Source organism: Struthio camelus, chromosome Z, assembly GCF_040807025.1.
Source record: "Struthio camelus isolate bStrCam1 chromosome Z, bStrCam1.hap1, whole genome shotgun sequence".
Classification (NCBI taxonomy): domain Eukaryota; kingdom Metazoa; phylum Chordata; class Aves; order Struthioniformes; family Struthionidae; genus Struthio; species Struthio camelus.
This window is the reverse complement of record NC_090982.1, coordinates 16,934,036-16,948,400: the sequence shown is the minus strand read 5'-3', so window position 1 is coordinate 16,948,400 and position 14,365 is coordinate 16,934,036. Positions and strand designations below refer to the sequence as shown.

The 14,365-nt window shown below is 38.5% G+C and overlaps 1 protein-coding gene across 3 annotated transcripts in view; it reads right to left on the bottom strand.

Annotated features, from left to right (window-relative positions):
- SUSD1 (sushi domain containing 1) overlaps positions 1–14,365 on the bottom strand; it is a 50,784-nt gene that overhangs the window by 18,543 nt on the left and 17,876 nt on the right. For all 3 annotated transcript variants that reach the window (XR_011137835.1, XM_068927817.1, XM_068927816.1), the window contains exons 8-11: positions 8,941–9,035; positions 7,128–7,317; positions 6,016–6,110; positions 4,704–4,890 (exon numbers count right to left, since the gene is read on the bottom strand). Coding sequence is in view for 2 of the 3 variants with exons in the window: in XM_068927817.1 (XP_068783918.1) it covers positions 4,704–4,890; positions 6,016–6,110; positions 7,128–7,317; positions 8,941–9,035 (567 nt within the window). In the remaining variant the exon portion in view is untranslated. The remainder of the gene's footprint in view (positions 1–4,703; positions 4,891–6,015; positions 6,111–7,127; positions 7,318–8,940; positions 9,036–14,365) is intronic.

Genomic DNA, 14,365 nt, shown 5'->3' with positions numbered 1-14,365 from the left:
ATTAAAAAGTAATTCTAGCGGCCAGAATTGTTTTTTATCTTGCACATATAATGTCTTAGCTCATTGGAATCAGCTCCAAACCACAGAAGACTAGCCCAACTCTGCATATTAAACAAGCAGACATGAATTAACCTCCTAAAGACCAAAATTTTATTTTTCATATCCATCATAAAGATCTATTCCAAAGCAAAGCTACCAAACAGATTAAAACTGAACCTTATTTTAACGTGGCTCAACTGAAGAAATTACTCTCTTTAAGGATATTAAGGTGAAATGCAGTAACTCTCTTCCAATTCACTACTCCAATGAAGCCACGTTTAGACAGAAGCCCTACTCTATAAAGATAAAACAATGGAGTGGAAAGACGGCAGAGGATGACACATGCATATCTATGTACCAAAATACAGCCTGAAAGTCTGATCTCTTCCCTTCATTTCACAATCCTGGCAAAGGTCCTTGAAAATAACTTGTACCAGTCTGCACTCTGACAATATGCCTGCAGCTCAGCAAGATCTACCCAAGCAAGTCTTTCTTGTAGAACTGCATGTGATGTTGTGACTGGAAAAATATTAGCAGAAGAAATATACTGAAAAATGGTAACTGAAGGGTTTGTCTGCTTCCTACAGTGAGAGGCAGAAAATGAAATGAGGATTGCAGAATGCTGGGAGTAGAAAACAAACATGCTGATACACATACCTCCCTCCACACTTCCGTGGTTCTGTGTGGGCTGCTTTCATGATGCTGGATCCAAGAGCTCTCCCCTTCTGTTTTACAGATTACGTCTCAAATCTACACATTTTGTCTATTATTCCACTAAAAACCACCTCTTTCCTTCATCAGTCAATGGTGTTCAAAAGAATATTCCATCACCTTTAAGTAATGATTTTGAAGCTTATTTACCCTTTACAGTGCTGAAGGTTTTTGGGGAGGAAGGGCAAGGAAGTGGGGTATTTGCACGGCTACCTTTGTTAAGGAGGGAACATGCTAATTGCTAATTCTATAACTGGAGATACTGTGATAGCACACGATAAATAGCAACAAACAGGAATAAGGAAGATGACAGATCCAGATTTTTAAATATTAATCAGAATTCTGAATGAGGAACCTGAATCCCGTGAGAAAGGCTTGGTTTTGGAAACTGATGATCATTGATGAAATGATCACTGATGAAACAAAAATCAGGCCCTTTTCACAGTCTTCAAGTCAAGCACCCAAGAATTACCAGTTATGCTTGGAAATTACCCCTGACTTTCATATACCCTCATGTGTAGACGCAAGTCATTTTGAAAGCCAAGACTGTCATAAAGGAATTCTGAATTACACTGATTGCTGAGTATCTCCTATCCTTTCCTTATGCCTTATCTTAAAGTTCATAGACAGAGCTGCATGGAATCCAGAAGTTCTTGTAGAATGTACTTCGTGAACTGCACAAAACTATTGTTCAAGCTATCTTCAAGCTTGCTATTTTGCCCTAAAAACACTTGCTTGTTTGTCACCAGCAAGGGTGCCCATTCAGCACAGCTCGGCATCACTCTGCTGTTGCACCACTTCATTTAAGATCACTCTTTCTCTGTTATTTCTTGTTTTTCAAACACCTGAAAGTGGTTATAAAACTCAGTCTAATTAAATTCGTACATGAAAACAGGTAATGAAATTATCAGCAATAGCTGTCCATGCCTTCATGAATTCCTACAAAAGCAAAGAGCAGGATTCCTCCAAAAGGAAAGAAAAGCAGAACCACATGCAAGCAGAGTAACCCTCATGGAAATAATGAATAAGTACAACCACAAGACGCTCTCCTTCCTTCCCTTGGAAGCAGACACAAACTCTCTTCTTGCTTAAAAGACAATCTTGCTATCATCTCTTTATATCTACAGTGTAATCAGAGCCTAAACATCTTTCATAATTGACTCAATTTCCTGTCTTGAGTAGACAGGTGCTGAGAGCCTGTCTAAAATAAGCTAAGAAGACATAAAAGGCTGCGTGAGAAGCCTGTTACTGGAAATATGAAAGGAGCAGAATTTCAATGATCCGCAAAGCATTTGGTAGACTATATTTACCATCCACAAGATGACGGGCAAAAACAACTACACGCTCAGCACAGAACTATTTTTAAAGGATGTTACTTGCCAGGAGACAAGCAGGCTTCTGCGTCCCAAATTCTTGGGCTTTTTCTTTACAAAAAATTATGGACATAATGAGTCCTCTCATCCAAGATATCTAACCTAGAAGTAACTTTCTTAACACGTATCTACAAATCTTCCTCTTAGAACAAAGATTTTCACTAGCGCGTACATGTTTGATTATATAGCTTACTGTATTCTACAACATTCTTAATAGTTTGCAGAGATGACCATCCTTGTTAGGAAATGAAATCTGTTTGGTAGTATCCATCCAACTGTCTGGGACATGTCTCTTCACGGCATTTGAAACTCCACCACAAACTCTCAAAACGTAAGCGATATGTGCGATATGTTGAAGTAAAGGAGACATGACACTGAACAGACTATGGATTAATTAATTCCCAGCTGAGGAAACAAACAGACTGAGCGTGTATTTGCAAAGAGATGCCACATGCAACCATACAATAAACAAGGCTATTTCCAGTACAATAGCAGTAAAACATCTGTGTCAGTCTCAACTTCCTTGGAGCCTCTAAGCTTTAAGCACATCTTGCATTTATACAATACCTTTTAGCCAGAAAAATACCAAAACCAGAAGATACTTTTCAGACTTAAGCTAGTAGACACACTGAGATCATTCCACCCACCGCAAACACAGCCATCTGGTTTAATAGCATTCTTTACTGCAAAATAGCTGGAAAAGAGAAGAAGGAAATTATATACCTATTCTAAAGTTAAAATAGTTATTAGATAAATTAAGTTGCTCATAAAGATAATGCAACTCACCAAACAGAAGGAATAAAAGTCAAAGGGACATTGCCAGGTGAATTATTTTAAATGTTTCCTTTTCATCTAAGACCAGCTGAAATAGCTAGAATCTGGTTAACACCTGATGAGTTAACCAACATGACCTCCGTTGCCTTTTCATTTTCACTCCATTTCAGCCACAAAAAGACCTATTTTCACTTTTTGACTGTGATTTAAAAAGCACAATAGGGAGTGTTGGTGTCACAAGCTGTACAGGAAGATTCCTAATGACACAGCAATACCTACTTTTCATTGCTCATTGCAAAAAGTAAGTACCTAGTTTTATAATATTACAAATAATTTTGTAATACTGAAATGAGATCTATAAATCTACGGCGACAAGAGCACTGGTATTTTTACTGGAAGTAAAATGGTCTGTATAGAAGGTGTTTCTTTCAAAATCAAAATTACCTAATTTTTATGCCAAAGCCTTTCCTGGGACCACGCATGCATATATTTATTAAGCACTAACTCAGCTGAGAAGGAAACACGCCAGCTGCCATGTCACAATTACCACTTTACACAATACCTGCTGCAAAATGCTCTCTAGAGCGCTTCTGAGTAAGTGATCTGGTGCAATCCTGCACAGCTTAGGAAGTATGACAGAGTACAGGAGGAACACATTTACTCTGAGTACAAAATTACCTCAATCAACCAAGGCAATCCGGGACAGCCTATTAGTTTCACAAGCCTCATGAGCATGGCACTTTTGAGTGACAGCTAGGAAATTTCCGAATATGAATTACCAAATCATTACTGTAACTGGGTAAAAAATAATCCAGATCATTGTGTATCCTAAACAGTACCATTAGAAAAAAAAAGGATATATTTTGCCTTTCATGAGGCTTAAAAACCTTAGATTTACTATCAGAAATATTGTAATACTAATACTTAAGAAGCACCACAGAATTTAATCCCCAGTTCTCCATAAGCAGTCAGAAGAGGATTGGTTCCACCTAGCGACTGAACATAGTTACATAAACTCAGAGAGCCCGTTCGGTTTCTTACCTGTTCCAGTTATTTGTTACTCAAACCCAAAGAACTGATACTAGCACCAAAGCCTGCACTTCATCTTATAACAATAATAAACTAATACAGACAGTGTGACAATACAGGGATGGCACAAAACTGTTATGAACAAAAGTGAGTTCAAAAATGACGGATGACTTTTACACAGCATTTTGGGGCAATAAAAACATCTTGCAAATATTGAAACTGAAACTCCCTAGGGTGACATTTTTGCTGAAACACTTCTTACGTGTTGCACTTTGCCAATTACTGATGAAGGTACTGTCGGAGGTACTTGTAGAACTCTTTGTATGACAGATCCTCACAGATTTTGGTGATATCTGTTGTACTAAATACTCATAGGAAGTATGATTGCACTATGATCTCCACTTCACAGCGGAGAGAACTGATACTGAGAACTAAGTGACATAGTCTCCAGCAGAGGTGGGAATTGAACCCAACTCTCTTACAAACTAACCTTGTATCTCACTATCCTTTCCTATCCTTTCCTTGTTGTGCCAGAACCACACTTTGAAACACAATGAACCTATGGTACCCCTCACCCTTACTCTCCCCCTTCAAGAGCAGGATTGTCAACAGTATGAAATCTCTCAAAACAAACAATGAAAATAAAGAATTTTGAGCATGGAATGAGATTTTTGAAAGCGGACAGTGCAACACTGAGCTCAATAATACTGTTTCACCTGGGTCTCTCGCACCCAATGGGTCCTTTTGTAAATACATAAAATAAACAGCAGGACCTACCTGTAATTTGCGTTGTCATGGAAATCAGCAGTGAAAAATTCAAAGATACCATGGAAATATTAACAGAGTAATTTGTGCCTGGGTGCAAATCAAAACAAACTTCTGGAGCCTGCTTATATGTGGTAAGGTTGAAGGTCATTTCATGAAAGAACTCCTTCTGATACCAACGCCGGCCTTGCACATGAAACTGTAACCAAAAAAAATCACAGCATGGAAACTGCAATGTTTTAATACATCACTTGCATTTATTTATGTCATGCTCTAAGTGAGAAGATATAGCAGAAACATACATCATTACATGAAGAACATCAAAAGTGCTGACAACTATTCTAATTCAAATACTTCCAAAATTTGACATGAAGTGAAGTCTCTCTTGTTGATTAGCCCTGACACTGTCCTAACTCTTCATTTCTCCTCCTCCTAGCCTATCCTCTTTTCGGTTAGAAACGTAATTCCCAGAAGTCTTGCTTGCCTGCTAAAAAAACTTTCAGTGCAGTGCGTCCTCATTGTGCAAAGTACACAAAAGTGAACTCACATGCGCACATCTGTGGCTCGACTCTTGAGGATCAAGTCAAAATCAAGTCATTTTGAGCTATGACAACGGTGTTCTGAATGCCAGATATCTCCCAGGATCTGCCTACAGGTAGCTACGGTTCTAGGCAGAAATACAGACACGTATTTTTTTGTTTCGGTTGGATTCTATGTGCGATTATTTCATTCTTCAAGTCCTAAGTTGTCACGAAGTTATTTATTTAACATTCAGACCTCTCCTGATCATTTGTCTGTTAATAAAAACTAAAATGCTTGCTATATTTAAACACACCACAGGCTGTTATTCCTTTAAATGCATCTTATGTCTTTAGATAATCCCCGAGCACCTCTCAGCACAGGGAGATTAGAGACAACAGCAGGTGGTCAGAGCTCTGGCAGAGATAGCTCATGCACAAATGCTCTGCTGGGATGAGAGAAGACTGCAGCTATGCCACAAGGCAGAGCAGACTGACTTTGTGGAATTGTAACAGGTCTCTTTGGGACCTGGGAATGACAAAGTTAAAAGTACAGACAACAAAGGCAAAACAGAATTAGAGTAGAACGGGAAAAATAACCAAGAAACAGACTAGAAAAAAGCATAGTGGTTTATTTCTTTTTCAAACATTGCTATGCAAGCTAATCTCTCTCATTAAAAAGGGAGTAATTAGCTTGAGGAACCCTGATGGCAAAACGTGTCTGAAAAATTACAGGTTTGTTCACATACATGATTGGAACAGAGAGGTAAAAAAGTCAGAGATTCAAAATATGTATTATCACTTACTGAATATATGTCTTTCAGAGCACCTCCCCTGACCTTTCTCTGCCATTTCAAGCAGGTGTCATTAAAAATTAATACATTGTTGAAAGCTTCCTTTACTGCAGAGACAATAAAAAAGGGAAAAACTCATTACAAAAACATCACCTTTTTCAATATAATGGCGTGTGAGTATCTCAAAATAAAAAAAAAGTTTTATTTTCATTCTCTTCTGAGCAGAAGGCAGAACTTCATTTCATTTTGAGTGCACAAACACAATAAATAAAGCATAAACAGCTTCCCCCCCAAAATGGCTTTTGGAAAAATCCAAGCACCCTATTTGGGGAATCAAGAAAGGATGTATTTGTCCCAGACCTAGGAAGGATGTATTGACAGGAAGATCTAAAAGTTTAGCCCTCCTGATGGAAATAGAGTTATTGCAGAACCATTTGTAATAACAAATGCATTTGAGGAAAAATACACTTGTGAAAAAATATTTCTTGGGATTCCAAAGGCAATTATTCCTCCAGGCCTGTCTCATTAGAATTAGTTTGTCAGAAGGCAAGCTTAAAGCTTCCACAACCAAAACGTTACAAAATCCTGCTCTTACAACATACCTTCTCTACAATTACTGAAAAGCTGCTAGAACATTGCTCATCGTTGCTAAACACAGGGACATCATCTACAATGCTCACATCACTTGAATCAGTGTCAAACAGCTCAGACACGGCTAACACTGCCATAGGCAGAGAATCAATTATCAAGGCAAGGCATGGAAACCAGTAAGCACTATGCCGCAGACTGAAACTCCTGCATCTAACCCGGAACGTCACTGCACCAAGCCTGCCTTAGTCAAAAGACAACCCCTGAAAGAGCAGCTTGCCAAGTCCTTCTGAAGGGCAATTATCACCACAGCTCTAACTTTGCTCATAGATTTGTTGAATACATTGAGCAGGAAGAAAAACATCTTACTTACAGAAAAGAAGGAATGATGATGGCAGCTCCATTTGAGAAGTGAGCATAACAGGTGGGACAGTTTCAGAAACAGCTTGTTATCTCGTCTGCTAGACTCTAAACAACGAACTTTGCGCCAGAGTAACTTGTTTTACAAGTCACAGACAATACAAAACACAACTTACCTTTTGTTTGAACTGCTACTGCAACTGAGACAGTGATGTTCGTGGAAGAGGTCGTAGTAATATTCACCAGGTAGTTAGTGGCAGAGTTGAGCTCTAAACAGACCTCCGGATTATCCTCACTTGTGGTGATGTTAAGTGTCACAACCTCTGAGAACGTCTTCTCATCCCATCTTTGGCCCAGTATGTGAAACTATGGAAGGATTAACAAAAAAGATTTTGCAATCAGCTGTGGCTCTCCACAGTCCAGAATTCAATTAAGCCTTGAGAACTACGGTTAATTCTAGGATTACATTTGCTTTAGAATACCAGCTGGACTCAAAAAATAAGCTTGTGTCTTAACTGTTTTGCTATATCAAGATGGCTTAATAAACTAGATTCTTAACTTCTTCTGTCTGTTAAAATGCTTATTATTTCTTTGTATATTGGTACGACAAACTGGAGGAACCTATGACGAGGACTCTAAAAACACCTCCAACACAAATAGTAAGCTGTAAGTAAACATTCTCTCATTTACAGCATATGGATGTAAACTACATCAGCTTGCTACTTTCTGTTCATTTTTCCACTTTTCTCCCCATGCTCTATAGAAGCAGCAACAAAACTGAATGCCGCCCAGCAGCAAAAGCCAAGCTTCCATCTGATCTTGCTCAGTACAGTGAAACAGAAGGCTGTGTTCATATGAGATGAAGGGACAAATAAAGCTTATCTAACTGAACTCAAAGCAGGCCACACTGCATTATGGACCTTATCACACGTACCAAAGCCTATATCATCCTCAGTTTTAACTATTCTGAAGCGTCTGGCTGCGAGCTGAATTCGGACACAAGCAAACGCACAGAGCGCATTGCACCAGAGATCTGCAGTTTGCCAGATTCCACTGGCTACAATGGAAAGCACTGGTTTTGAACTGCTACAGTAATTTGGAAGTTGTTTTTTCCCTCTAAGTGGGGCTTAATAAAAACACTCAAATTAACAATGCATTTATTTATAACACAGCAGAAAGACAGGTTGTTTTCCTAAATTAACACCCAACTCTGGAATGTGTTTCCCATATGAGCTTCCTCCCTCTGGAAATTCTAAATAAACCCCTTCTTTCTTCCCTATTTGGGCATGCTCAAAAAAGTCATACTTTCTCGGGGTGTCGTCAAAGCATGGGAATTCTTGCCTATTATTTTCAAGTTAGATAACCTTGACTAAGCAATTTGTTTCTGAATTTTTGTTTATTTTCGTTTCCGAGAATTAATACTTCAACTTTTATTCTTATGCTTATAGATGGCAAAAAATAAATAGTTAGAAAGGCTGCTTTCAATTTCCAGGTACAGTTATAAAATGTTTAAATATAAGACGGTTGAATATCTTGAGCAAGATGCAGTATTTCAACTTACCTTTAATTTCTAAAAGAAGCTATGTCCAGTATCTGCAAGTGATTTGCTGTTTACTTGAAATAATTACATCAGAGATGAGGACAGAGCACAAGTGGTATACGCTTTTCTATGTCAAAGTGACCTCAAGCTCTTTGATGTAATTTAACTAAAACACAAGCTTGTGCTAAAATGCTGCTTCTAGTTTCAAGTAGACATTTAAACGCTTCACTGGAATTGGACCCCAACAGCTGTTGAACCATTCAACTGATGTTAGGACACGTATGTGTTTCTTTTCTCCCTTACCCAGCCAAACAGAGGGTTTTAAGTAGTTCACTGGAAAGCAAAAGCCAAGAACTTATGCTGCCAACAAACCCCCAAAATAGATCTCCTGACTCACTAGAATCAACCAGGACAAAGCTCCTCCCAGTGTCAAATACTGCCTCACTTACCGTGTATGTTTCCTGCGCACCAGATCTTCCAGTTTTCCTCTGCCACTTCAAACAGGTTTCATTGAATACGGACAAATTACTGAGTAATTCTTCTTCTGTGAGCAAAAACATTAACATAGAAGAACAATCATTACTATTTCTCAGGTAAATGCTAAAAAGTTTGGAGTAATGCTTTATTTCTTCTTTTCCTCTAAACGTTTCCTTTGCAAAAGATAAAACAAGTCATGCAAAAGACAGGTAGGAAGTTTTCACCTGACCGTGTAGGTTCTTAAAATTAAAATACAAGACCAAGTGAAGCAAAAACTTCTGAGCTCATGACTACCAAGTCCTTAAACACAGAGCTGACATTACATAAACTATCACAAATAATGAAAACAAAATACTTTGCCAGGTTTGGATTTTAATGTAGAACAATTTTAATTCTAATGGCTTTACAGATCTTGAAGAGGATGTTAAAACTGCATGACAGTCTCCTGACAGCAAAGGAACAAGCTCATTCACTCCATCACACGTACGTCACTCCATCACAGATACGTTTCTATATATCAAAGCATACATACATATCAGCACTTCTTGCACAAGGATCTATAGCATAGACTCTGTTAAAGACTAAATTCTTCCATATCGGATGACAATCCAGGTGGCAGAACCCCTGAGAAAAGAGATTCTGCTCTGCTTTTGACATTCCTCCTAGTCTTGGTATATTAAACCTGTGCCTTCTGTAGATATTTCTCAATCCTGGTGAAAGTCTCTCATTAAAGCGTGTTTACAACAGTTTCACATCACCAAAAACAAAAAGCAAGAAAAAATGCCCCAGTTCCGCTATTTCTGCCACCTCTTCTAGACTCTCTGCTCACTTAGTACCGGCACCTGGATCTCATGACATCCAGTGGTCTACAAAGTCTTCAAGTTGATCTGTGAGTCTTAAGAAGACAGAATCACATTATACTGTAGATAAAAAAGGCAAACTCGATCATACAAAAGACCGGTCTGTAAAAAAAAAAAAAAAAGAGGCCACCAAAACACAAACGAAAACAAAAAGACATCTCTGAATCCAAACTCTGCATCAAAGCATTTTAAGAAAGCCTCTGTGTTAGATGAGAAGAGAGCTTTTTGGAAGCGGAATGAATCTTTTGGTTCATTATTCTTCTGGGCTTGCTTTTTAAAAAACTTTTTACTTTTGTCGTTATTCCATAAATATGTTAATCTACAGTTATAAAAATATAAATATATAAATATTTATATTGCATAAGTATAATTAAATAGCACAGCCACAGTGAAAATACTTTTTGGAATAGATACTACACTAAAAGAATGAAACCCACAAAACTAAGCATATGGTGACTGCAGCTGCAGCAACCAGTAACAAAGCCTTTAACATACCTGTGTTAATTTATAAATTATTTAAAAGCAAATTCATGCTGCAGAGAAAAGACAGTCAGGAAAACCAGCTCATCCATTCTTTTCTCAGGCAAGTCTCTCACTGCTGTCATTGACACAGAACAGTTGCTTTTACGTGATAAGATAATGAAAGAACCTGCTATGACTGAGAACATATCTCCTTCTGGTCACAGTTTAGCCTGACTGTGAATCCATTTGCTTCTCTTCCTGCCTTCACTAGTCTTCCAAGTATGCAGCTCCTCTCTCTGCTACAGTAATTTATTATTACATTCCCCATGTGACCAGAGCCTTACAAAGCAAAGCTCGTAGACATACTGAGCTGAACACCACTTTCTACTGAAAACATGAAGGGGATTTATATGAAGGGGATTTATACGAGAGCCTTGGTAAATACGTGAGTGATATGCACTGAGTAGTTGGTGTAACGTCTCGGTGTAAAGGCAGGTGTAGCTCAGGGCTCTCCTCCTGTGTAAGTAAACTTCACTATCATTTCACGGGGGCTCCTTTCTTGCACACAGACATGAAACTGTCACTGAAAAAATAAATACATAGATAAATCTCAAAAAATCCTAGATTCAGCTTCAGGTAGACTGAGGTCTAACTGTTCATGTATTTTACAGCACTATATTTTCCTATTTCCTTTTTTTTGGAATTTTTAAAACCGTCAGAAGCCTCTTCTCAAATGCCATCTTTCTCTCCAGATGTTTAGCAAATACACTTCTCACTCACTAGATCGCTTTCTCTATCTCCCAACTCCGAAATGCCTCCTCTGTTCCAAACAGGTACGGTTAAATATGAAACACTGCTGAAACCTTCCTTTTTCACAAAACTAAAGAATGAAAAGAGAGAATAATTTACATCCCCTCTAAAACAATTTTCCTTACAATTCGCTGTGTAATTCATTATATAACAACGCTTGATTCTTGTTTCCATTATTCGTTGTTTCCTTCACAGTAATGCCTAGAAACTCCCCAGTAGTAAGACTTCTGTACCAACATAAAGCACACGAAATATGTTCAGTTATTGTATTCTTTAAATCAGCCACACTTTTAGTAAAAGAATGGATGGCAAAAATGACTTATTAGAGCATAGCTAGAGGGAGAATATTTGCATATTCATGAGATCTGAATTAAAATGCATAGCAAGAAGGAAGAAAATATCTCATCTCCAGGACTGCACAGCAAGAAAATTAGGCACTTGATTCAGTAACACCCTCCCCCCCCCCCAAAATTAAGAAAAATAAAGAGCTAAATAATAACATAGCGACTATGCTCAGGCAAGGAAATTAGACAGCACCCACCCTGGACAGAAGGAACCAAACTAAAGGCATATTTTCCCGTAATTATATCAATCATTTCTGTCACACTAACACATATTCAATATTAACATTCAAAGGGAAAGCCCACCATGCGTTTACCAAATATCCACAGAACAGCTGGCAGAATTTTTCACAAAAGTTTCCACTCTAAATGGGTAGGAGTGAAAGAGAGAGGAACAAAATTGGTAACATGCACAGCACAAAACACCATGTGAACACCGCAAAAAGATCCTAGGCTTTCTCAAGGGATTGTTTTTCCTCCCTTACTCTTACTGATCACACACACTCTTTGGATTATCAAATGTACAGTAAGTGCTAGGTTTCACTTTAAGCCCAGTAAAATAAACACATTATCCAGCAAGACGACAAAGGTATCTCTGAAATATCAATTTTCTCATGTAGAATGAAGTGGTTTTCTGGACACATTTGTTCTCCTACCAAATTTAACGGTGTCAACGCCTTCCACAGTTTGGAACTCCCAAAGAAAAATGCCATATAAATGCCTGCACTCAGTGTGATCAGCGTGTCCTAGTAAACTGTGGCAAGCAGGTCTTCAACATTTCTGATTTTCATCAACAGCTTTCATTCAGACTCCCAAACAAGATGGGAATGCCCCAATTTTCCTATACTTTAGCACCGGAAATTGCAGCTTGTGATGAATGGAGAAGGCCACTGGATGCCAATGTTGCTCCGCCAAGCTCTGAAGAAGGCTCCAGGTCACCCTCCCAATCTCCTTCCCATCCCAAGGGAAAGGGTTCCAAAAACGAGATGGTAACTGGTGGGGACCAGAGCAGCAGGGGGAAAAGAATCCAGAGCAGTCAAATACAGAAAGGCAAATTAGGGAGAGGACAGAAAAAAATGGCAATTTACTGCCATCGATCTGAGCTAGAGAAAAAGATAGCGCTTATCTGTTTACTATTTTTGAACTTTCATGAAAAAACAGTATTTACAAAAAGAAAAAAACAGCTCCAGTCTGTTAATTCATTTTCTGCAAGTAGCTAAAAGATCATCCACACATGCAAATTCGCTCACAGAGTTCTTCTCACCCTTGCGTAAGTGCAACTTAGGAGAAAGAAAAAAACAAACACTATCTTCCTTTTTCTGTATATTTTGCCTTTTCAGTCCTATGAAAACTGTAAAAGAGGTGCTGCAAATAACACGTGCTACTAACGTGCACTACCTATACATTCAGACAGAGAACTGAAGTGACAGGAAACAGCATTTCAAAGAGAACTTCTACTCAGACTGTTTCACGACATTTATTTCATAGAATACAGGCAACCTCCTTTTGCACAGTACCTTTTGAGGATATATATGTAACCTATGTTAAAGATATAGCTTCAGTAGTTCTATCTTTCAGGGTAGCATCGAAAGCTTGTAAGAGTATTTTTATATTTGAGTAACATACCTGCCCCTCATTTAACTAGCATTGCAAATTTCAGCAGGTCTTTGCTTCCTGCCCCAAATTTTACACAGAGGAAGCCCACAAAAGAACAGCAGAGAGAGAGGCAGAGACAGCCACAGGAAGGAGCAGACAGATAGCTAATGATTTACTACTTCCTTTGGTCTAAAAATATTGCCAGGATACAACTAGGAGCAGAGTAATTCCTCTATTGAAGTAGACAAACAAAAACATAAGAGATGCAGTTGTGAGCATATTTACAAAGGAAAGACATGTCAATCACGTGCAAAAGCAATAGTATCAGAATAGACTGTACTAGATGAGGTAGGACTGGAAATCCTCATGATCTGCTCCCTATTTGAAAGACGTTTCTGCGATTAGTGACTGACATTTGTCATCAGGAATCATCATCGTTGGATTGCAATACCTCCTCATAATACAAACTCCACCTGTGTTTTTCCAGGCAATTAAAGAAGTTATCAGATTACTAGACGTCTGGATTTAACATATCAAATTAGCCATTTACAAGAACTCAGGCCAATCAGATCCTTTTCATCAACGACCATAATTACCCTAACTGTTTGATGGGTTCTTACTCCTTCCAAACCATGGGTTTTGGATCAATGCCCACAGAGTGGAGTGACACCTTCTCTAATACGCTCAGAAGTATTGACATAAATTATTTACACGCCGCTGGGGATAAAAATTAGGTGGAGAGTGAGAGGTCTGAGAAAGAAGAAAGACAGTTAACCCATTCTTTGTTGCTTGGAAATGGCCAACCCATTACCACCACAGAAACATCACCTTTCTGTATCATCCCTCTACTGTGCAAGTGAAAATGTAAGAATTGGCTAGCTAGAAGGGCAAACCATCAGTGAGAATGGGGACAAAACACAGAAGAAGGTAGGGTGAAAGCAAATGGAAAACAACTCACAATTAAGGAGAGGGTAACTAGACCCTCTCAGTTCCATGAAAAATATCTCTGCCTTAGGTCTGAAGTCAAATTACATCTGCAAAGCCGATCATGTCCTGTTTGTCCTAGACTGACTTTTGATTTTTTCCACAGTTTTTCACATTTTAAATGTGTTCATTTCCTCTTAGGCACTTTTAAATCGCACAGTGCAGACACACTGTTGTGTCTTCTCTGGCCTGACTAATCAAGCTACTCTTCTTCACTCTGTATCTTCAGAAATCTCTGAAGCAATGTTAAATCAGCATGTATTTAGTAAGCATCCCCCACTCACTTCATCCCTCGTGCTCTTCTATGTTGGTCTGTTACACATATTTTCTAGGACACGATTCAA